Genomic DNA, 22075 nt, shown 5'->3' with positions numbered 1-22075 from the left:
CATTATCCTTGTCTACGTTAGCCACATGGCTCAGTACCTTTTCCAGTGGGGCAGGTTACATTTTGCTTCTCTGGTGATCTGTGTAGGAGTGCGGAGGGAGCTTCCTGCTTCCAAGAATACTCCTGTTCTCATCACCCCGCCTCTACTTCCTGTCTGGTTGACCCACCTATACTTCCTGCCTGGTCAATCAGCATTTATTTAAAACATGATTGACAGAATACAGACAATTCTCCCGCACCACCAGACTTTATTGACTCTCCATGGGAGCCCTTTTCGTTTGGAAGGAGTGGATGGGGATAGGCTGGAGCAGTGTGGGGGTTGGTATTGAAGGAAGGGTGGGGTAGAGATGAACCTGTTTGCTGGATTCAGGAAATAACCAGGCCACATTAAAGATAAACAATTATATTTTAATTGTTATAAGGGGAAACTCACAGCATAAGAATGGGAAGTCTGAGTTCCACTGTGTCCAGTAGGAATCACCCAGAGAGAGCGCGCACCTGGTCTATCCCAGTTTTCTTCCTGGGCTCCAGGTAGCCATGTCTTAACTAGACTCCACTTTTTCTTTTTAAGTTGCCTCATCCAACTTTTATTCAACTGGGAACATATGACAATCTGAGCTGCAGAAGGGAAACCAAGGCAAAAAGAGTAGGTGGGAAACATGGAGGAATTCAGGAAAGGGTGAGGAAGGGGGCAAAAGGTCAAGGCAGAGTGTGTGCACAGGTGGATTCTGGGGAGGCACACCCCCTCACAGAAGTAATCTCTGGCCTGACTTGGTGGCTGCAGGAGCATCAAGGAAGGACCACATGTCTTTGAGACGTTTCAGTCCTTCCTGTCATAAGGTGGTTGCCAGGAGGTCTCAGAACCCTGCCTCCAGGTCTCAATGGCACTGAGCCAGGGCAGCTTTGATGGCGGCTATCAGTTTCCAAAACTTGCTTTCTGTATCCACGTAGCCATCACCTCTCTTCTTGGAGTGAACCAACTTCCCTACTACTGTCACTTCAAAGAACCCGGTGACCTGGGGAGTCCCCGCACCACAAATGTCCAGGCATCCTGGGGGGGGGGGGAACGACTCATGTTCTAGCTTCTCCTTGAGCTGGAGATACTTGGGCTTGTAGCCTCAAGCTCCACAATACACAACTCGAACGGCGAACGCCATTGTTCCAGATCGCATCCCCGCACAGCGGGAGAACCCAACCCACGAGCAACCAGGACCTCAAGGTCTGCCTAGATTCCACTTCTTAAAGGTGATTGGTTAACAGAGCTTCCCACATCAGGGAGAACTATGGTTGAAATGTAAAATAAAGAAAAAAATAAAAAATAACAGCTACAAATTTATACATGTGTAGATACAAATCAAACTATATTTGGATTAAATTTGAAATATTTAAAAATTCCAGATTAAAAGAGGGTTTTCCCACTGCAAATGGTTTTGTTGTTGTTCTTGTTGTTATTGTTTTTTTTGAGACAGGGTTTCTCTGTGTTGCTTTGGAGCCTGTCCTGGAACTTGCTTTGTAGATCAGCTTGGTCTCAAACTCAGAGACCTGCCTGCCTCTGCCTCCAGAGTACAGGGATTAAAGTCATACACCACCAGTTCTTGGCTGCCACTACAAATGATTTAATTAAGAAAATCCCTCACAGGTATATCCAACCACTCGGGTTTTAGTTAATTTCAGACGTAGTCAAGTTGACAGACAAGAACAGCCGCCACAGGAATCTTTCTGGTTCTTCAAAGATTTCCATCCTCAATGCATGAAGATCCCAGTGCAGGAAGATTTATGTTGGCAGCCATGTTGGCTGAAGGTTGGAGATAGTGCACACCCTGGGTAAAGGGTCTATGCTCACTTTCCACACACACTAGCAACCAACTCCATTTCTTTACCTCTCTTCATGTTGTCTTTGTCCTACTCTGATTCTATGCTGTGGTGTTCATTTCCCTACAGAAAAACCCACAGACACATGTTTTGTGGATCCTTGGCAGAATCAGATCTGCTGAGTATCTTCGGAATTTTAGATGCTTTTTTTTCATTCTTATTGTAATTTCTCGCCTCTGTTTCTGCATAATCATGTGTGTTTTCTCTTCATCTGTTGAGGTGGAGGTTCACCTCATATGCAAATGTATTCATTTTCATTTGCTTTCAAGACATGCAGCCCACACATATTTCCTCCAATAGCAGAGTCTTCTGCTCACCTTTCCTCCTCTTTACTCAGGTCTGCTGATTATGATTTTTAAACAGTTTTTTGATTTTTAACCTATAATCTGTAACTATAACACCAGAGCATTATAGATTTATACATTGTTTAACTTTTGTATGACAGGTAATTAATGAAGGTTTATGTACATGTGTGCTAGATTTAATAAGCTACACTTTTTATTATTTGGGTGAAAATCATATATAGTCCAGGCTGGCCTCAAACCTGCTAAGTAACTGGACATGACCTTGAACTCCTGATCCTCCTGTGGTTAAAGATATTTAACACCAAGTCCAACTATACACTGCATTTAAAAATCTGACTTTTGATAAGCCAATGAGTCAGAATGTTGTATCTAAAGAAAGATCTTTACTTATGGTAATTTCAGCCAGTGGTTATAATATAGAAATTGCTTGTTGCAGAAGGACAAAATCCCATTTTTCTAAAATGTATCCTATGGAGGCTGGAGAGATGACTCAGTGGTTAAGAGCACTGGCTGGCCTTGGATTTGATTTCCAACACTCACATGGCAGCTCACAGTCATCTGGTTTCCTGGTTCCAAGGGATACAACACTCTCTTCTGGCTTCTGCAGGCACAAGGATTCCAGGTGGTGTATAGATACACACAGGTAAAAATACCTGTCTGCATAAAATAAACATTCAAAAATGTGTTCAATAAATTTGAAGTATAAGGATTGATATTAATAAGTAGGCAATTGTTTAAATATAAGGCAATGTAATTAATTAAATATAATTTTATATTACATTTATGTAATCTTAGTGTAATTATAGTCAATGATGCATATGATTCCTCTATAGATATTTTATTTTCATTTTTTATTTTGAAGCTAAGTTTCACTGTACAGCTCTATCTCTCTTGGAACTCACTCTATAGATCAGGTTGGACTGAGACTCACAGAGATCCACCTGCCTCTGCCTCCTGAGTTCTGAGATTAAAGGCCTGTATCACTACACTTAGATATTTTATTTAAAAAGATTCTGCTTATCTTTGCCTTTTTGCCTTTTAATCAATAGCATTTCTTTTTGTTAAAACCTCTGTTAGACTATATTTTTGCAATATAACTTTAGTGAGTCAGTTTTGTCTTCTTGCACACTGTATGCCTGCAGGTATGGAAAGAGTGGGGAATGAATAGAAGGACAAAGAATCCACATCACAGTAGTTTTCCCTTTAGTTACAAGCAAATGTATCATATGCCATCCATACATTTAGATTGCTGTCTGTGGCTAACACTACTTTCTTCACCAAGGACTGGAAGGTAATCATAGATGGAATATTTACTTAAAGTCTCTGTGTTCTCAATGCAGGTCAAAGTTCCAAAAGTATCAGTAGCAAGGGGAAAGTTGTTTTCTCAAAAAAATTCATAGGGAATGAGTATTCAAAAATGGGATAAACTATCACTGATCACTTGCAGGTCTGGCTTAACATATTTCAAGAATGAGTTGTTTCCCTTGGCTCCTCTTCTCTTAGCCTGAGTGAAAGTAGCCATCTCACTCTCTTTTTCAGACACCCTCCAAGGACACATTGCTGATCCTTGGCATGCTTGTTCTTTTTGATGCTTTATTTCAGCATCTAGGTGGGGTTGATCATTGAAGAAGGTGTAGACACAAGTTTCTGTCCTACCTGGTCCTGTGACTGTTCAGTCCCAAAGAAACACACAGAGGCTTATATTAATTATAAACTGTTTGGCTTATCAGTTGAGGCTTATTATTAACTAGCTCTTACAACTTAAATTAACCCATAATTTTTGTCTGTGTTTAGCCACATGACTTGATACCTTTTATCGGTGAGGCATTCTCATCTTGCTTCCTCTGCATCTAGCTTGTAACTGTGTCTCTCTGCCTTTCTTCTTCCCAGAATTCTTAGTCTGGTTGACCTGCCTATACTTACTGCCCAGCTACTAGCCGATTAGCATTTAGTAAATCAATATGAGTGACATCTTAACAGTGTACAAGAGCATTATTCCACAGCACAAGGTACAAAAGCAACTCAGTTTCTTTCTAGGTTAAGTTGAGAGATGAACAGGAACAGTCTGCATTGCTTTTGTGAGAATGTCCATAAATAACGTTCCATAATAGCACAAATATTCATAGTCATATAATTTATGGACTCAAGGCACATGACCTGCTAATATTGCTGCTATTTACTTGGATAGCAACAATGTGACAAATTTGGGCTTTCATGCATGACACTGTTTTGTGACATGAACTGTGTGGGTCATCATCAGCTCACAATGGCAAGGTGGCAACTCAGAGACAAATTCCAAAGTTGAGTCATTCCATTGGACTCTCATTTTTTGAAATCACCATGAGGGTGTTCCTGGCCTCAAATATTTTATTGAAACATTCAGCCTTCCATATACCCAGAAGATACCTCACTCTGTTTTGATCCCAGAAATTTGACTGCTCCCACTCCTATTCTAATTGTATCTCAAAAACTTTGTGGGAACTGCCATGGACACAAACACACACTAACACACTCATACAAACACACACACACCAGTAAAAAATGACAACCCTTAAAATAAAGCAAAAATATGTATATAGATTTTCCTGCTGTACTCACAGATCAGTGCCTAGCCCAATTGTCATGAGAGGCTTCCTCTGGCAGCTGATGGGAACAGAAACAGAGACCAACAGTCAGATATTAGGCAGAGCTTGGGGAACCCAATGGAAGATGGGGAGAAAGGATTGTCAAGGATACCAGGAGAACACAGACCATAAAATCAGCTAAGCAGGGCTCACTGGAGCTCAGAGTCTGAAGTGACAACCATGGAGCCTGCACGGGTCTGCACTAGGTCTGTACACATACTGTGGTTGTTTAGCTTAGGGTTTTTGTGAGACTTCTAACAATGGGAGTTGGGGTATTTCTGACTCTTTTGCCTGCTTTGGGGACCTGTTTCTTCCTACTGGGTTGCCTTGTCCCAATATGAGGTGTTGTCTCTTGCTTTATTGTAACTTTTATGTTGTGTTCAGTTGATATCACTGGGAAGCCTGTTCTTTTCTGAAAGGAAATGGAAGAGCAATGGTTCTGGGGGAGAGGGGATGTGTGGGTGGGAACTGCAGGAGTGGAGGGAAGGGAGGCTGCAATCAGGATATATTATATGAGAGAAGAATAAATAAAAAGAAAAAAGTATAGAATATCATTGTACGATATTTTTGCTCAAATCATAGACACTAGTTGGGAAATACCTGGATGTGGATTATAAATCTTGACCTGTTGGAATCACTTCCATATGCCCCTTTCTAATGTACTTTTTGTGGCTGATTCTGGCCCAACTTCACAACCTATTTATTACTACTTCACATTTCTTCGGAATATCCTGAGACTGATATTGTAACCAGCATATAGTTAATTTGCACATACATTCTTCATGCCTATTGAACACCTGGCACTTTAATGAGAAGTGCTCCCTATGCACAGAAAATAAATACAGTGAGCAACATCAATTTCCACATGTTCATATTCTCAATACAATGTGGGTATGGAAAACGAGAGTTTATACTTGAAATTTTTCTTGTTTGTTTTTTGAAAAATGATGTTCCTTTACTATTTTAAATTTTGTACATGTATGTGGTATGTGTGTTGACATATGTAAACATGCCTGCAAGAGCTGCTGAGACCAGAGACTCAGATCCTCTGGTGTTGGATTATAGGTGTTTGTGAGTTGTGAGATGTGGGTGCTGTGAACTGAACTCAGGACTTCTCAAAGAGTATTATACCTTCTTAACTACCCAGCTATCTCTCCATTCTCTGTTATGTACTACTGAGAGCTAAAATTATAGGGCTGGAAAGATGGCTCAGGAGTTAAGAGCACTGGTTGCTCTTCCAGAGGACCTGGGTTCAATCCCCAGCACCCACATGGTGGCTCACAGCAATCTGTAACTCCAGTTCTGGGAGATCCTATACCCTCAAACAGACAAGCATGCAAGCAAAAAAAAAACAAAAAACAAAAAACAAAAAACAAAAAAACAATGTATATAAAATAAGTTACTTTTAGAGGTAAATATGTGAGATACATATAATATGCAATTGTGTTATATTTAAATGAATCAAGGTTATAGTTCTGAGTTTCAGTAATTCTTCACAAAACAAATATGAGCATATTCGACAGAAAGAAAATGGAAGACAAGAACCCCAAACCTTTTAAACATTAATTTTTAAGTTTGTAAAAGTTGAGCTGGAAGGAGGACTCGGTGGTTAAGAGTGTTGGCTGCTCTTCCAGAGAACTGGAATTCAGTTCCCAGCATCCATGTTAGGTAGTTTATGATTGCCTGCGACTCAAATTCCAGGGGACCTAGTTTCCTCTTCCGGCCTCCCAAGGTATCTGGATATATTCACCAGGCACATATATATCATACAACTGAAAAAAAGAGAGAGAGAACTCTTTATGTCCAGGCATGGTGGCACAAGTCCTAATTCCAGCTCTATGGAGACAGAGGCAGTTGGATATCTGTGAGGTGGAGGTCAGCCTGGTCTACATATTAAGTACCAGGAAATCTAGGGCTATGTAGGGAAAGCCTTTCTCCAAAAAAATCCTTAGAGGTTGGTGAAATGGTTCTGAGTAAAAAAACTTCACAGCATGAGTTTAGTCCCATGGACCCATATGATAGAGGAAGAGACTGGCTCCTGCAAATTGTCATGTGGCCTTCTGTATATGTGCCATGGCATATAAGCCCCCACAAACATAAGTAAATATTAACTAAAAGCCTTTAATATGCATAAAGGAGTTTGTTTGCAACATTTCTGTGCATGAATATAATGTGTTTTCTTTGTATTTTTCTCAATAACTTTTATTGTGCTTTGACATCTCCCTGTCCTGCCATAATCCGGATGCCACCCCTTCTTACTTTCATGTCCATATCCTCCCTAAACTCTGCAATGAAAGTAAACATGGTGCTTGTGGCTGAGGCTACCTCACTTAACAGGAAGGTCCCACTGCCATACACACATACAAATAAGCAATAAATGAAGGCTGGTTATCAAAAAGCATAATGAATTTAAAAATATAATGTACTCATTGATTATAGTTAAAAGTTAATTTTCAAAATGATATCCATTAAGCCTGGTGGTGGTGGCACATGCCTTTAATCCCAGCACTCCGGAGACAGAGGCAGGTGGATCTCTTGGTTCGAGGCCAGCCTGGTCTACATAGAGAGCACCAGAACAGGCTCCAAAGCTATAGAGGAACCCTTTCTTGGAAAAAAAATCATAAAATTAAAATATGAATTAAAATGCCAATTTTATAGAGCTAGAAGGCATTTCTCAAGTGAGGTATGCTAGAAACATCCCCACATCAGCCACATCAGTTTCCTTTAAAACAAACAAACAAACAAACAAACAAACTAGGTCAAAGTCATAAATTTGTGAATAAGTGACTAAGGAGTTTGAAAAGACCCCAAGGGTTCTCCACAGCAACAGACACTTTATCAAAGTTAAATGTCTAGTTGACAATTTTCTCACAATGTGTAGAGTAGTAATTAGAGTCCCAATGGTGAAAAGCACATGCATTTGAGAATACACTACTTCATTAAAATTCCTTCTGAGAAAAGAAAAAAAGGAAAAATTCAAGCTATCGTTCATTTGAAAAGAGTTGGTACTGGGGGCTGGAAAAATGGCTCAATGGTTAAGAGCATTGCCTGCTCTCCCAAAGGTCCTAAGCTCAATTCCCAGCAACCACATGATGGCGCTCAGCCATCTGTAATGAGGTCTGGTGTCCTCTTCTGGCCTGCAGACATACACAAAGACAGAATAATGTATACATGATAAATAAATAAATATTTTTTAAAAAAAGAGTTGGTACAAGCACTAAGGACTCTAATGTGAGTCTGGGCTCTACAGTGTTTTGCATCTTGGATTCAGGTAAGCAGTACAGCTTCATCTCAAATAATAAGTGAACATTGAGATGCACAGCAGACAACACCATTGTAAGAACCAAACTCCAAACTTAACACGCCTTCTAAATTTGTAAGTCCTAACCAAATTACAAGGTATTTGTGGGGAAGCAATACTCACATTTGTCTGATGCAATATGATTAGGGAAATTAGTTTCAGGAAAAAGAGAAAAAACCTCAACAAATGAAGACAAATATGGAATACATAAGACAGAAATGAATATTATAAACTTAAGGAAGGTGAACTCTGCATCCGCAGACATCTAAGGCACCATTTTGTGGCTCTACTGAAAACAGACTGGAGTAAGAACACTCATGTGCCAGCTCTACCAGGCAGGATCCTGGAAGTACTGACTGCTGTGCTGCTCTCAGATAAAAGATTAAAATCAAAATTTCACGTAATAAAAAAGTATTTTGGGGAATTTGAGACAGGGTTTCTGTTTGTAGCCCTGGCTGTCCTGGAAGTGGCACTGTAGACTAGGTTGGTCTTGAATTGATAGAGACACTTAAAAATGGCCTGATACAAAAGACCATGATAGTGTTTTGTCAAGTGCTTCAATTATTAAATACTTTTATTTATTACCTTTATTTTATTATGAGTATTTTGTATGCACGTATTATATATATATACAGACACACACACTTCATGCATGCCGCATGCCTAGTACCCACAGAGGCAGAAGAGGGTATCCGATTCGCTGGAATTGAGGTTAGAGATGATTGTAAAGTACCATGTGGGCTGTGGGAACTGAACTCTGGGCATACACAAGTACAGCAAGTGCTCTTAACCACTGGTAAAGACTTTTAAACAAACAGTGAAGGAACTGGTCACAACAGTTTCATGAAGCTGGGATATGGGGACAGATGAGATACAGCTGAGTGCTGTGGCGGTAAAGAAACAGTAATGCAACCACTTATCAACTGGAGGAACCATGGGAGAAATCTGCCCCTGTCGAGCTGGTTCTTAAGGTCATTAGGGATATGTAGCTATCACCAGCTGAGGCCCCAATGAATATTAGAATCCAGAAGATGACAGAGGACAGATAGGAGTTCATCTTAGAGGCTTAGGCCTGAGACACACAGTGCTCACTGGACCTGATGAAGCCGTGATTATTACAGGGGAGTTAAAAGATTGATCCAGCAGGGACCTCAGGGAAGGTATAGGGTTCTAGTGTTTAGCTGAAGCCCAATGTCAGACAAGACCTTTATGATGTGGAAGGCTGGGCAGTCTTAATGATAAACACCAGCATGGAGGTGGTGTTAGTGAAATGCAAGAGCAGGCAGCAGGGGAACACAGAAGGCCCACGTGAAGGAGCTGTGGGGGTGACTCCAAGGTTGATGTGACCAGGCTGTGTCAAGACAGTTCCTGGGGAAACGCAGGAAGCCCGGTGATGCTCAAGTGAGCTTGAGGAAGACTTTAAAGCTAGAGCAACGATTCAGAAAAGGAACAAAACAACACAAAAGACAGAGCTTGACCTAGGTGTGAGCAGTTATTCTCCAGAGTACACGACATAAAGTGTGCTTGGGTGGATGTGGTTCACCCAGCCCAGGGCTGCTGAAAGGCACTGGGCACAGTTCTAGCCTGCAGCCTGACAAAATAGGGGAGTCTAATCCTGTGGCAGGCCTAGCAGACTGGGATGAAGTAACACAAACCCTGCCTTGCACAGAGTATCAGGGATGAGGAGACACATTCTACATTATGAGAAGACCATGACATTCTGGGACGAGGGCTGGAATGTCCTGGTTCAGAGGAAAATGTTCACTTAGGTTCCTCTGCTTCAGTACTTGTTCTTCATATGGGAGCAGGCATGGAGGGGAAGCCGAGCTGAATGATCAGTGGTACCAAGGGCAGAGTTTAGGTGTCTATGTTTACTCTGGGTTTGTGTCCTGTCTGTGCTCCCTGCTGTGGACACTGTGGCCAGTTGTATCATAATGCTTCAATGATAGGCTAGAGCCAATAAACTGAGCCAAATGGACGCTTCTCCCTTAAGCTGCTTGTGGGTCTTTGTCACAGAAATGAGTGTAGAGAGAGAAAAGCTATTGTTTGCACATTTGCAAATGCCTATCACCTTTTCTCACCAATTTCCTTTTTTGTAAATTTATTATTTTTGTTAATTTTACATTTGTTCATTTTACATTCCAAGCTCAGTTCTTACTCCCACTTCTCCTTCCTCCCTCTTGCCCCTCCCAAGCCCACATCCCATTCACTCCTCCCAACGGGTAAGAGCTCCCATGGGGAATCAAAAAAGTCTGATACATTACCTTCGGGCAGGACCAAGCCCCTCCCCTTGGCATTAAGGCTGAGCATGGCATCTCACCATAGGGAATGGGCTCCAACAAGCATTCACCAGGGGTAGATCCTGGTCCTATTGCAAGGGGCCCCTCAGACAGTTCAAGCTTCACCACTGTCTCCCACATATGGAGGGCCTCGTTCAGTCCCATGGAGGTTCCACAACTGTTGGTCTAAAGTTGATGGTTTTCCACGAGCTTGGTTCAGCTGTCTCGGTAGATTTCTCCATCATGATCTTGACCTCCCTTGTTCATATAATCCTTCCTCCCTCTATTCAGCTGGATTCCAAGAGTTTGATGTCAGCCTGGCCTACAGAGCGAGTTCCAGGCCATCCAGGGCTACACAGAGAAACCCTGTCTCAAAAATGAAAACAAAACACACACACACATACACATAGATATAGATATTTTCCCCGAGAGCCAGCAAGATGGCTTAGCAGCTAACACTTGCCACCAGGTCTCATGACCTGAGTTCAATCCCTGGGACCCTGGGTCAAAGGAGAGACCTGAAACCTGTATTGCCCTTTGACCTACATATATAATAAAAAAAAATACAATTTTATTTTGAGACAGGATCTGACTAAGCTGTCCAGGCTGGCTTTAAATTTACCATCTTTCTGCTTCTGCTTCTTGAGTGGGTTGAGGTTGATTTTACAGTGTCTGGCCTCAAACTCAGAGATCCACCTGCCTCTGCCTCCCAAGTGTTGGCATTAAAAGTGTGCACCACAAACTCTGGGTGGAAATGGACTTTTAAAAGACCTTAGAAATCTGCTGTGCAGCTAGGGTTTAGAAACTAATGAAGTTCTAGGGAATAAATCCCAAACCTTCTGGAACATTCTAACTCCTATTACACTTGTGGCACAGATAGTTTACTGTGAAACCCCTGCAGAAATATTCAGACAAAAATGGGCATGGATCTCATCTAGAATTTGAGCACAGGGAAGGCTAAAGAAAGAGGATTGTTGATTTTGAGTCCAGGCTGGGCTATGCAGTGAACCCTGTTTTGTTCGTTTTTTTGGTGTTTTGTCTTGCTTTCTTTTTCTCGAGATAGGGTTTTCTATGTGGTCTTGATTGTCCTGGAACTCATTCTGTAGATCAGGCTGGCCTTGAACTCCAGAGATCTTGAGATTCACCTGTCTCTGCCTCTCAAGTGCTAGAATTAAAGGCATGCAGCCCTTGTTTGGTTTTATTAAATAGGGGTTGGCAAGAGGGCTCAGAGGCAACAGCACTTGCTACCCAGTGACCACCTGAGTGTGATCCCCAGAACCCATGTAAAAATGTCAGACGAGAGCTGATTCCACAAAGCTGTCGTCTGACCCCTCCATGATCTCTGTGGCACATATGTATACACACATGCATTAATGATGATGATGATAACTGAAAAGATTCTAAAACACAAATAGAAGAGCAGTGAATGGCACTCTGGGCAAAGATACTCGCTGCCAAGCCTTGGGCTCACATCCATATCCACACTGAAAGGAGGACAGCTGCTCCACATTGTCCTCTGCCCTCCGCATGCACATCCCGGCACACTCACCCTCATACACACACAATAAAAACATGAAAAGAGTTGAAAATAACAATGCTGCATGCACATCCCGGCACACTCACCCCATATACACACAATAAAAACATGAAAAGAGCTGAATCCCTCCCCCATTTTCAGCGCACTTTTTAGTAAGCCCATTCCGGGGGCTCCTGTCTCCACATGGTGGACCTTGGGGCATGCTGGGTTCGGCAGAAGCCACCAGGAATTATTTCCCTGATGGGAAACCCAGTTTCTTCAAACGAAAGCACAAGTGAGAACTTTGCCTTGCAAAGTCAAGGCTCCCCAGAGCAACTTTTGGAGAGACAGACTCTTGTTTGTGCAAAGGGAAGAAAAACACAACCCGAATGCCTCACAAGCTGCCAACCCCTTTGCATAAGAGCATGTATTTATGCTTGTATGGACACGTGAACAAATTTATCCAAGAAAGCGCTAGAAAACGATGCATGCAAAGGCAACAGGAACACCTTTTTAAGTTTTTTCCCCCTTCCACTTTGTGGGCCATCTTGAAGATCCCCATATTTAAGTAAACATTGCAGGCTATTTTTGTCATCTCAGAAAGAACTGATCCACATATCTGCTCTCAAAGGGTCCTACACTTTCTTGAAAGGAAATTATCCTGTCCCTCAAACTTGCAGGTTCCGTAGAATAACTAAAGCTACGAGAGATGAACACTACACAGTTGCTCATGCTGAACTTGTGTAAAATTAAAACCCTCCAGGGAGGCACTGTTTGTTTGTTTATTTTTGAGAAGGTCTGTAGCCAAACTGGCCAAGAACTCACCATGCAGCCCTGGCTGTCCTGGAACTAGCTTTGCTATTCCCTGCCTCTATGTCCTGAGTTCTGGCATTACCAGTGTGAGCTACATTTGCCCTCATTAAACAGAATGGGTGGAGGAGGGGTGGGAGAGCAGGAGATAGCTCTGCTGCTAAAGGAGCCTGTCCACAAGTCTGACCACCAGAGTTCCATCGGGAGACCCACGTGATGAACGAAGAAAAACAACTGCAAATTGTCCTCTGACCTCCACACATGTCCACAACACACAAATAAATAAAAGTAATTGTTTTTTTTTTTAATCAAAGAAGTAGGGTCTATCCTCCGGTGACTCTTGAGAGCAGCCTGACCTAAAGTTGCCCTATCCTGGAACCGCTTCAGCTCCCTAAATGGGAAGGATCCTACGCCAGAGCTTGCCTAACCGACAAACGGGAAGGGAAGAGAGAAGAGGATGCCAAGAGATGCAGTACAGAGGGGACGCCGGTGACACTTTCCCCGAACTTGATCGCAGTCCCCAGCATGGCCAGTCCTTATATAGTCACTCGGCAGTCATTCCAAGGGCGTGAAGGGAGGTCATGGCAGCTGATGTCCAGAACATCTGACCTTGCCCGAGCAAAGCCAACTCTTGCTTGCAACCTTCGCCACCATTAATGCCCCTTGTCCAAGTTCAAGTTCACGAAGCCTTGTCTAACCTGACTCCTAGCCTTTTTTCCCACCCCCAATCCCAACCCCACCCAAACCCCATAGCACCTGTCCTCCCTACAGTACCAAGAGCTCGCCTCTCCTTCCGTCCTACCCATCTGCAGCCCCCTTTGCACAGCTCCTTCAGCCCCGGGGTTACCTCCTCCACCTGCGCGCGCGTGGGAGCACTCTGCCTCCTCCCTTATCCAGCCCCAGGATCAGTCCTGCCTCCTCCGCGCCTCCATCATCAAGGGATGGACAACCCGGGGAGCCCCTACTCACCTGGCTCATACTTCAGGTAAATGATGGAAACGATGAAGTAACTAAGGTCGAAGACCGGGAAGGGCGGCACCCGTGAGAAGCAGAGCGCAAGCTCTCCCAGGCTCAGCGCTGATATCAGGTCCACAGCGTTGGCGGGTACCTCTCCGGCGCCCGGCCCGGTGCGTCCAGCCGCCCGCCGCCCGGGCTACTGCACCCCCGCCACTGAGCCCGCCGCGCTGTCAGGCACCGCCCCCGGCCCGGCCCCCGGGAGAGGAGGGGCAATGAGGCCGCCTGCCTCACCGAGCGCAGGGTGCAGGGCCGCAGGGCGGCCAGAACTCGGTTCAGCTCAGCCAAGGGGTCTGTCCCCTGCATCCAGCCCACTCGAGCGGGACTCCGGTCCTTGTGCAGCTTAGTTGGGACCGTGTCTCTCCTCCGTGGAACTAGCCTAATCCGACTCCTGTTATCCCCAAGATGCCAGTAGATCAGATTCCCGCCTCGGCGGACCTCAGCCAAGAATTCCATGTTTTATTCTTGAGGAGCCCCCGTCTCTTCACGTGGATGTGCAAGTCAGAACCCCGACTGCCACAAGGCGCCTTCAACCCAAACCCTCATGTCCTATTTGGTTTGTTCAGTGAGAATCTTGTCACAAGAGGCTCCATAGAACTCTGTGGACTCCAGCCCAGACCCTGGTGTCCCTCCCATAGAGTACACTGAGTTAGGGACCCATTGGGTCCCATAGGTCAGAGCCTCCATCCATCATGTTCTGTAAGGTCTGTTCGATCAGGACCGTCATTCCCCATGGCCCGTGAGGAACAACCCAGGCACGGGGAACACCCTGACCCACAACTGTGTGCACGCTGAGCCGGAGTGCAGCCGTCCCTTTCAGAGTACAGTCATCTGTAGCGCCCGTAGCCAAAGAGCCCACAACGCCCTCACTCCGTCTCCGGGGTGGTTCAGGGGTCAAGGGCACAATTTTCTTGCAGAAGCGGAACCCGCCACCCCGCCGGCGACAGAGCGGAATCCACAGCGGGGATTCCGCAGCACACAACACGGAGCGTGCGTGCGCATCTCAAGCTCCGCCCCATGGGTGACATCACGCTACATCAGGAACCCAGTCAGTGTTGATTCGGTATTGGTCGCCTCGTGTGACTCTTCCCGCCCCTCCTCACGGCTTCCGTTTCCGGTTCTGGCGCCCTCCTCGGCTGTAAGGATGATCGGAGACATCCTGCTGTTTGGGTAATGAGAGTGAGGGTTTCGGAGACTGGAGAGTGGCAGTCGGACCGGGCGGGGGCGACCTTAGTGACTGTAATTGTCCCTCCACAGGACGCTGCTGATGAACGCCGGGGCTGTTCTCAACTTTAAACTGTAAGTAGTCCCCACGCCCTAGGTCACGGCTAGCCCCGCCCCGAGCGTGGTTCACGCCCCTCTAGTCCTCCCTCTAGCCACGCCTCCGTGCTGCCTACCAAGGCCTTGATGGTTAAAATCTGTACTCCCTAGGCCCGGAGATGGCTCTGCTGGTAAAGGCGCTGGTGCCAAACCTGAGTACCTAAGTTCGATTCCCGGAGCCTGCATGGTAGAAGCTGAGACTCGACTCCTGTGAATTGTCCTTTGATCTCCACACAAATGCTGTATAGCGTGGTACCCTCATTCCTCTCAGTCACAAATTTCTTAGTATTAAAGAAAAGATCTGCACCCTCTGTTCCTGGGGTGTTCTGCTTGCACCTCCAAAGAGCCTCATGCTCATCCCTCAAAAATGTCTTTCACCGGCGTTTGGGGCCACTCTGATTCCCCTGTCTGTGGCTGCACACCCAGCTTTGACAGCTAGGCTGGTTAGTAGTGTCCCTGAGTGAGGGTATCACTGCTTTGGGCCACACAGCAAGTCGGAGGAAGGTTCTGGCCTTCTGCGCTGGGTGACAGGGTCAGGAGACCCAGAGGTGTTTATGTTCCTGTAGGAAAAAGAAGGACACACAAGGCTTCGGGGAGGAGTCGAGGGAACCCAGCACAGGTAAGCATGGCTTCCTGCCATCTACACTTGCACGGTCTGATTGCTGGCCCTGTTCTCTCTCACCACCCTGTGCTTTTCCATCTTCCTTCTGTTGAGACACGGTCTTGTGGAGCTGCAGGTAGCATCCTAAGTGTTGAACCTGCAAGAGTTCCGTGCCCTGCTCATCACCTTCATTGCGTGCCCACCACAGTGCCAGCCAGAGGGTGTCACAGGGTGACAGGAGGGTGGCAGAGGCCCTTTGGGTGACCAGCGCTCTCATGGTGGAACAAAGCCTGAGGTTGGAAGGAGCAAGAGGCAAGAGTCAGGATTGGAACCTGGGTTTTCCTTTTCTTTTTCTTTCTTTTTTGGAGGCACAGTCTCTTGTGTCCTGGGCTGGTGTCAGTTTTACTTGTAGCCTAAAATAGCCTCAAGCTCCTGGTCCTTCTGTCTCTACTTCCTGAATGCTGGGATTGCAGGTCCATGTCACCGCATCTGGTTTATCAGGTGCTGGAAATGGAACCCAGGGTTCAGTGCGTGCTGGGGAAGCCCATTTATCTACCGACCCACCCACCTACCCTCCCACCTGTCCACCTTCCCACCTACCCCTCCAGCTACCCTTTCAGCCACTCACCTTCCCACCCATCCCCTACCCCTCTACCCACCCACCTACCCATCTGTCTGTCTTGCCACCCTCCCACCCATCTGTCCACCCTCCCAGAAATGGTCAGACTGTGGGTGACAGCATTGGAATAAAGGGCACCTGGACCCCATCTGGAGCCTCTGCCTTCTCCCGCATGCTGTCACAGTGGCCTCCTCCAGCCATGTTCCTCCTGCCCTACCTTGTCCTGCTCCCATGCCCTAGTGGCAGGATTTTACTTTGCCCGGTGTGTGAGGGAGTGCTCATGATGTCATGCTTAGGACAACTGCGGAAGTCCATTCTCTCGTTCTGTCATGTGGGTCCCGGGTATCAAACTCAGGTCACTCTGTGGGGGTCTTCTTCCACCTGGTGCTAGGGACTGACCTCAGGCTTCAGGTTTGGTGGCATGTACCTTTACCCACTAAGCCATCTCACCCATGTGGCTGCATTTTTATGAACAAATGAGCCAGGCCCTGGCCTATCATCCTAGCCATCCATTCATACAGGAAGATGTGTGCACAGGCTGACAGTTCAGGATTGATCAGAGCACCCTCAGAAGGGCGGGGCCACGCATGTGCAGCAGTCAGCCCTTGCAGCTCCTCGGGTGGGGCCATGCGTGTGCAGCAGTCAGCCCTTGCAGCTTCTCGGGTGGGTCCCCTCTGCAGGAATGCACTTGCAGTCACTTCTCCTGTGCCTCGTTCCCTCAACACCTGAGCCTTCTCATTGGCTGCCCCAGAGGCTTGACAGACATGTGTCCCAGTTGTCCTGGAGCGTTTCTGGGCAGGTATACATGTCTTGTTTTCCCTGCGTGTCTGAACTGAGGAACCAGGGCCTGGCCCAGTCTCCCATCCTGTTTGTGAGGAGCAGTCTATGTTTTTCTTGTTTTATGAGAGACGCGCGTGCGCACACACATAGACGCATACACATTTGTGCTATAGCTGATGTCTGGTCACTAGGTTGGCACGTGAACACCTTAACCCACTGAGCCACCCCGCAAGCCAGGTACAAGGGTTTGGGCTTTGCTCACTGGTGCTTTCTAAACATCCGAGAGGTAGACATCTCTCCTAGTGTCTCTGTCCCTGTCGCAGTGGTGCGGTACGCAGACTGTACTGTAGACAGACAAATGGTGCTGCTTGCTGCTAAGCGGGTGCCATGGGAATGCCCACATGCAGTGAGAAGAGTAGGTGAAGGCCTACTAGGTCTGACCTCTAGGTCATCCTCAGCTACATAGTGAGTCAAGGCTAGCCTGGGCTACATGGTACTCTGTCTCCAAAAACAAAGCAAAGCAAAACAAGACAAAACCCAGCTAAATCAGGACAGGTGATGAGCCTCTTGGTGGGGCTGAGCAGGCAGTGTGGAGGTAGTTCATACTCCGAGCCACCCTCAGCCCTGTAGAGACCCAGTCTCAAAACCTAACCAGCAGAGGCTACTGAGATGGTCCAGCCAGCAAAGGCTGTTGTCACCAATCCTGATGGTGTGAGTTCAGTCCCCAGGTTTCTCACCGTAGGAGAGAATTGACCTCTAGTCTGTCCTCTGACTTGAACATGCCTTACTATGTTAAAAAAAAAAAAAAAAAGTCAGCATTTTAGCTGGATGGTGGTGGCACGTGCCTTTAGTCTCAGCATTCGGGAGGCAGAAGCAGGCGGATCTCAGTGAGTTGAGACGAGCCTGGTTTACAGAGTGTGTTTCAGGACCACTCGTACTACACTGAGAAACCCTGTCTTGAAAAATCTAAATATTAAACAAATGAAAAGTCAACATTTTAAAAAAGGAACAAAACAACCAAGTAAGAAAACGAGAGTGGTAGCAGGTGCTGGGTTTATGCTGTGCTGTGGACCCAGAGCTGACAAATTCTCAGTCTAGCAAACCTGGACCTGATAACTAGAGCCCACGTTTCAGGACAGACTCTTATTAGACTTAAGTCACGTGCCTTTTCTAGCACCCCAGAGTCTTTAGGGATTGGTGATCCCCAGTGATTGTTCAGGAACTGCCACAGTTTGGGTAGCAGTGAGCAGGGTGACGGCCTTCTGAACCATGCTTTCTGGCTTTCCAGGAGACAACATCCGGGAGTTCTTACTGAGCCTGAGGTACTTCCGGATCTTCATCGCCCTGTGGAATGTGTTCATGATGCTCTGCATGATTGTGTGAGTCCCGCCCTGCTTGGTGCTCGTACACCTACTCCATTGGTGTTCCTGACACACTCACAGTGTGCCTGTGTGCGTGTGTGTTTAGTCAGAGGGCAGCTTGTGGGAGTCGGTTCTCTTCCCATCATGTGGGTCTAGGGAATCCAACTCAGTTGTCAGACTTGGCAGCAGGCACCCACTGATGCATCTTGCCAAGCCCTGGTTGACTTGCGAGGGTGCTGGGTCTCTGCCAGGCTGCTTGTAACAAGGTTGGAGTGTGGGCTCCAGGTCCCACCTGTCCATGTTTGTCCCATTCCTGCTGCTTGTGTTAACCTATACTGGGTGGTGGCTCCCATGTCCAGCAGGCTGTGGACTCCTTTCTCAAAGGCCTTGGTAGAAGCCAGCAGGAACAGTCACAATTTGCTTCTGTTTTATGGCCACTCTCTTAGATTTGATTTATTTATTTGTTTTTTTTAAGACAGAATCTCGCTGTGTAGCCCTGGCTGACCTGGAACTCGCTCTGTAGACCAGGCTGGTCTGGAACTCAACAGAGATCCTCCTAGCTTCTGCTTCCTAAGTGCTAGGATTAAAGGAGTATGCCATCCTTTTTGGGGGATGGAGTCTGACTGTATAGGCCAGGCTGCCCTCAAACTTGATAGCTCTGCCACAAACTTGTGGGTCCTAGGACCCTGAGGTGATTTTTGTAGATAGTGCAGTAGGGATCTGAATCGGCCCCTGGCAGACAGGCCACAGTGTGAAATGTGAGTATGGGGGGTGGGGTGCACTCGTTACACAGTGCACATGTGCAGATCAGAGGAGAGCTTACAGGAGTTGGTTCTCGCCTTCCACCATGTTCTGTGGCTCAAACTCGAGCCATCAGGTTTGACAGTAAGTACCTTTACTGATGAGACCTCCCGAAGTGATTCTAGGTGATGATCGTGGAATGTAACCCCCAACAGTGTGCTCGAGATAGTGCCTTGCTGTGTAGCTCAGGCTAGCCAGTTACTTGCTGTGTAGCTCAGGCTAGCCAGTTACTTGCTGTGTAGCCCAGGCTGGTCTTGAGTGTGTACCTGCTTGGCCTCCAGAGTGCTGGGATAGTCAGCATACATTCCCACAGCCAACGACGTACTAGGATTTTACGGCAGCCACTTCCCGTCCTCATGGCTGTTTTCCTCCCTGACTTTTCCAGACTGTTCGGCTCCTGAGAACCCAGAGCTCACTGGCTGGCTGTCTAGGCTCCGTTTCTGCTTCTGATGATTTCAAGAACGTTTCTCACCGGAAAACCAGGGACTTTCCCAGAAGGCTCAAGTTCATCTGGGTGGAGAAGGCCCACTTCCCAGCCACCTGACCCTCATCAGCCATGGTTCCACCTCTGCTCTGGGATTTCAAGACAGTCATGTTTCCGTAGGAGAAAGACACACCTAATCTTTCATTTGTCTTGGCATCCTAGCATCTCAGAAGCCTGTCCTGGCTGCTGGGTTGACTTGTTAGGGGTTACTTTGGTTTGATTTGTATGGATTGTTCTTAATCAGTGTGATCATGAACTGGGGCAGGGCTGATCGTGACAGGGAGTACCTGCTTTTGCACTGCAGGGCCATGCTGGGGCCAGCGAAGTCTTGCTTCCAAATGCTCCCCCCAACCCCGTGACAGGGTCCACCTGGGGCGGCTGAAGTCACCCCAGGACTTGAAAGAGTCAGTCCTGCCCCAAGGACATCAGCGTCCTCTTTAGACCCTAAACTGATAGCTTATAGGGCCTGGGTGACATGTTTGGCTACTCTGGAAGAGTTGCTGGTGGTAACAAGCAGACACCTTGCTGTACTTTCAAGCTAATTGTTAATAAAGTGACTTTGGGGCCACCTCTCCATCACTGTTTGGTGGCCATGACATTATTGCTTGTGATATTGGCAGTGTACTCTGAAGGCTCATGTTTCCGAGTCTCTTTGAGTGAGGTGAGCTCAATGCTGAAACACAGGAGATCAGAGGCCGCCATGCCATCAGTGCTGAGATGAGGGGCCGGCTAAGATGCTAAGAGGAGGTTTTTGAGGGCAGCTGCAGCTGGCTTGCTAGGGGAGTTTTCATTTTGGTTTGTTTTTGTTGATTTTTTTTTCTTTTATTTGGTTTGGTTTTTTGAGGCAAGGCTTCTCTATGTAGCCCTGAGTGTCCCTGTACTCTGTAGACCAGGCTGGCCTCAGACTCACAGAGATCTGTCTGCTTCTGACTCCCAAGTGCTGTGATTAAAGGCATGCTCCACCATAGCCCTGCTGTTTTTGTCTTCTGCATATTGTTCTGTTTTATGTGTATAGGTATTTTGCCTGTGTGCATGTCTGCACCATGTGCATGCTGTGGATTTAGAGCCAGATGGGAGCTGCCATGTGGGTGCTGGGTCTTTTGAGAGTGACCAGGGCTCTTAACCACTGAGCCCTCTCTCTTGCTCCTCTTTTTGGCTGTTTTTAGACAGGGTCTCAAGTACCCCAGGCTAGTTCAGGCTCCCCGTGGCTGAGGATGATCGTGAGTGCTGGGATGAGATCCCAATTGTGTACCACCACGTCAGGTTTTTTGTTTTGTTTTGTTTTTGTCTTGAGACTGTCTTGATGCGGTCTGTGCTGGTTTAGAACCTTTAATCCCCCTGCCTCAACCCATTTCGAGCTGGGATCACAAGTGTGCACCACTGAACCTAGCCATAATAGCACTTTACAGCAGGATGCTCCTGCGAGTGGAAGAGTCTGATGATGTCACTGAACCAGGTCAGATTGAAGCTCAGGGTTGCGCAACTGCTGCAAGCATTGCCATCAATTGCGTCCTTTCCACCCTTAGCGTGCCTGACCTCTTCACTCTCTTATCAGAACCAAGACTCATGTCGCTGTTGGCTGATGCCCCAGCCTTGTGTAGCCTGGATGCCTTTCTGCCTTCCTCTGCATAGGACCATGGTTTCGGGGAAACAAGGCTTCCGTTCATTCTAGAGAGGAATTGTGCTGTCACAGAGTTTGCATTCCGTTGTATTTTCTTCTAGAGAACTATTATCTCATTGTTAAGTTCGGATAAGTGTTTCTGGACACTGTTCATGTGGAAAATCTATCTAGTTGTCTTTTTTTTTTTTTTTTGATGCTGGGCCAGGGTCCCTGCTGGCCATGTCCTCAGCCCCAGAAGTGTCTATTTAGAAAGTTGTTTAGAAACTTCTTGGGCTGGAGATGTGGTTCAGGTAGAGTGACAGCCTAGATTCCCCAGTGAGGGGCTGGGGGCGTGGCTCGGGGGGTGGAGCCCCTGACCAGACTGAGATATGGGAGGTTCTGGAAGCTGTGATTCTACTGCACTTAAGCAACTGCTGCTTGTCTTCCCTGCTGTCACCAGACCTATGTAACCTGAAGTGACAACCCCACTTGGTGATCCTGAAGGTCAAACCTGTTACCTGGCCTTAGCACTGAGATATGGAGTTTCTTTGTTAGGTTCTGAGCTGCAAGTTGTAAAGTGCTATCTCCTCTCTCCCATTGCCCAGCACAACCTGAACGAATAAGCCTTTTTACCCCTTCCTTACAACACTGACAAGCAGGACAAATGTCTGCAGGTGACTTTGTCAGCCACCTTGACAAACATGCAGCGTGTCTACTCCTACCCTTATCCAAGTGGTCTCTTGGAAGTACGCCACCAGCGGAGAACTGTGGAATTCCATGCCTCACCTA

The 22075-nt window shown here is 46.6% G+C and overlaps 1 protein-coding gene and 1 pseudogene across 6 annotated transcripts; one reads left to right on the top strand and one right to left on the bottom strand.

Annotated features, from left to right (window-relative positions):
* Nucleotides 1-386: 386 nt before the first annotated feature.
* LOC125406006 (selenoprotein W pseudogene) lies at nt 387-14693 on the bottom strand (annotated as a pseudogene). Of its 2 annotated transcripts, XR_014998566.2 has the most exons (5): nt 13676-13863; nt 10366-10746; nt 6353-6572; nt 4775-4819; nt 387-2833 (listed from the first exon to the last, which is right to left on the bottom strand). The product of XR_014998566.2 is annotated as a selenoprotein W pseudogene, transcript variant X1 (transcript). The 2 variants fall into 2 exon arrangements; XR_015736201.1 differs by lacking the exon at nt 6353-6572 and having other exon boundaries at nt 1342-2833; nt 13676-14693.
* A 92-nt stretch (nt 14694-14785) lies between these two features.
* LOC146890663 (small integral membrane protein 7) lies at nt 14786-20287 on the top strand. Of its 4 annotated transcripts, none has more exons than XM_087901022.1 (6): nt 14802-14890; nt 14978-15019; nt 15152-15483; nt 15607-15659; nt 18329-18419; nt 19588-20287. In XM_087901022.1, exons 3-6 carry the CDS (start codon nt 15391-15393, stop codon nt 19744-19746), a joined length of 396 nt encoding a protein of 131 aa, XP_087757148.1. In that variant the 5' UTR covers nt 14802-14890; nt 14978-15019; nt 15152-15390; the 3' UTR covers nt 19747-20287. The 4 variants fall into 4 exon arrangements, with proteins under 4 accessions (XP_087757151.1, XP_087757150.1, XP_087757148.1 ...); XM_087901023.1 differs by having other exon boundaries at nt 14803-14890; nt 15152-15292; XM_087901025.1 differs by lacking the exon at nt 15152-15483 and having other exon boundaries at nt 14786-14890; nt 19588-19752.
* Nucleotides 20288-22075: the final 1788 nt, after the last annotated feature.

Source organism: Myodes glareolus, chromosome 23 (genome assembly GCF_982192425.1).
Source record: "Myodes glareolus chromosome 23, mMyoGla1.1, whole genome shotgun sequence".
In the NCBI taxonomy this organism is placed as follows: domain Eukaryota; kingdom Metazoa; phylum Chordata; class Mammalia; order Rodentia; family Cricetidae; genus Myodes; species Myodes glareolus.
The sequence above is the reverse complement of the archived record's forward strand: the minus strand, read 5'-3'. Positions and strand labels throughout refer to the sequence as shown.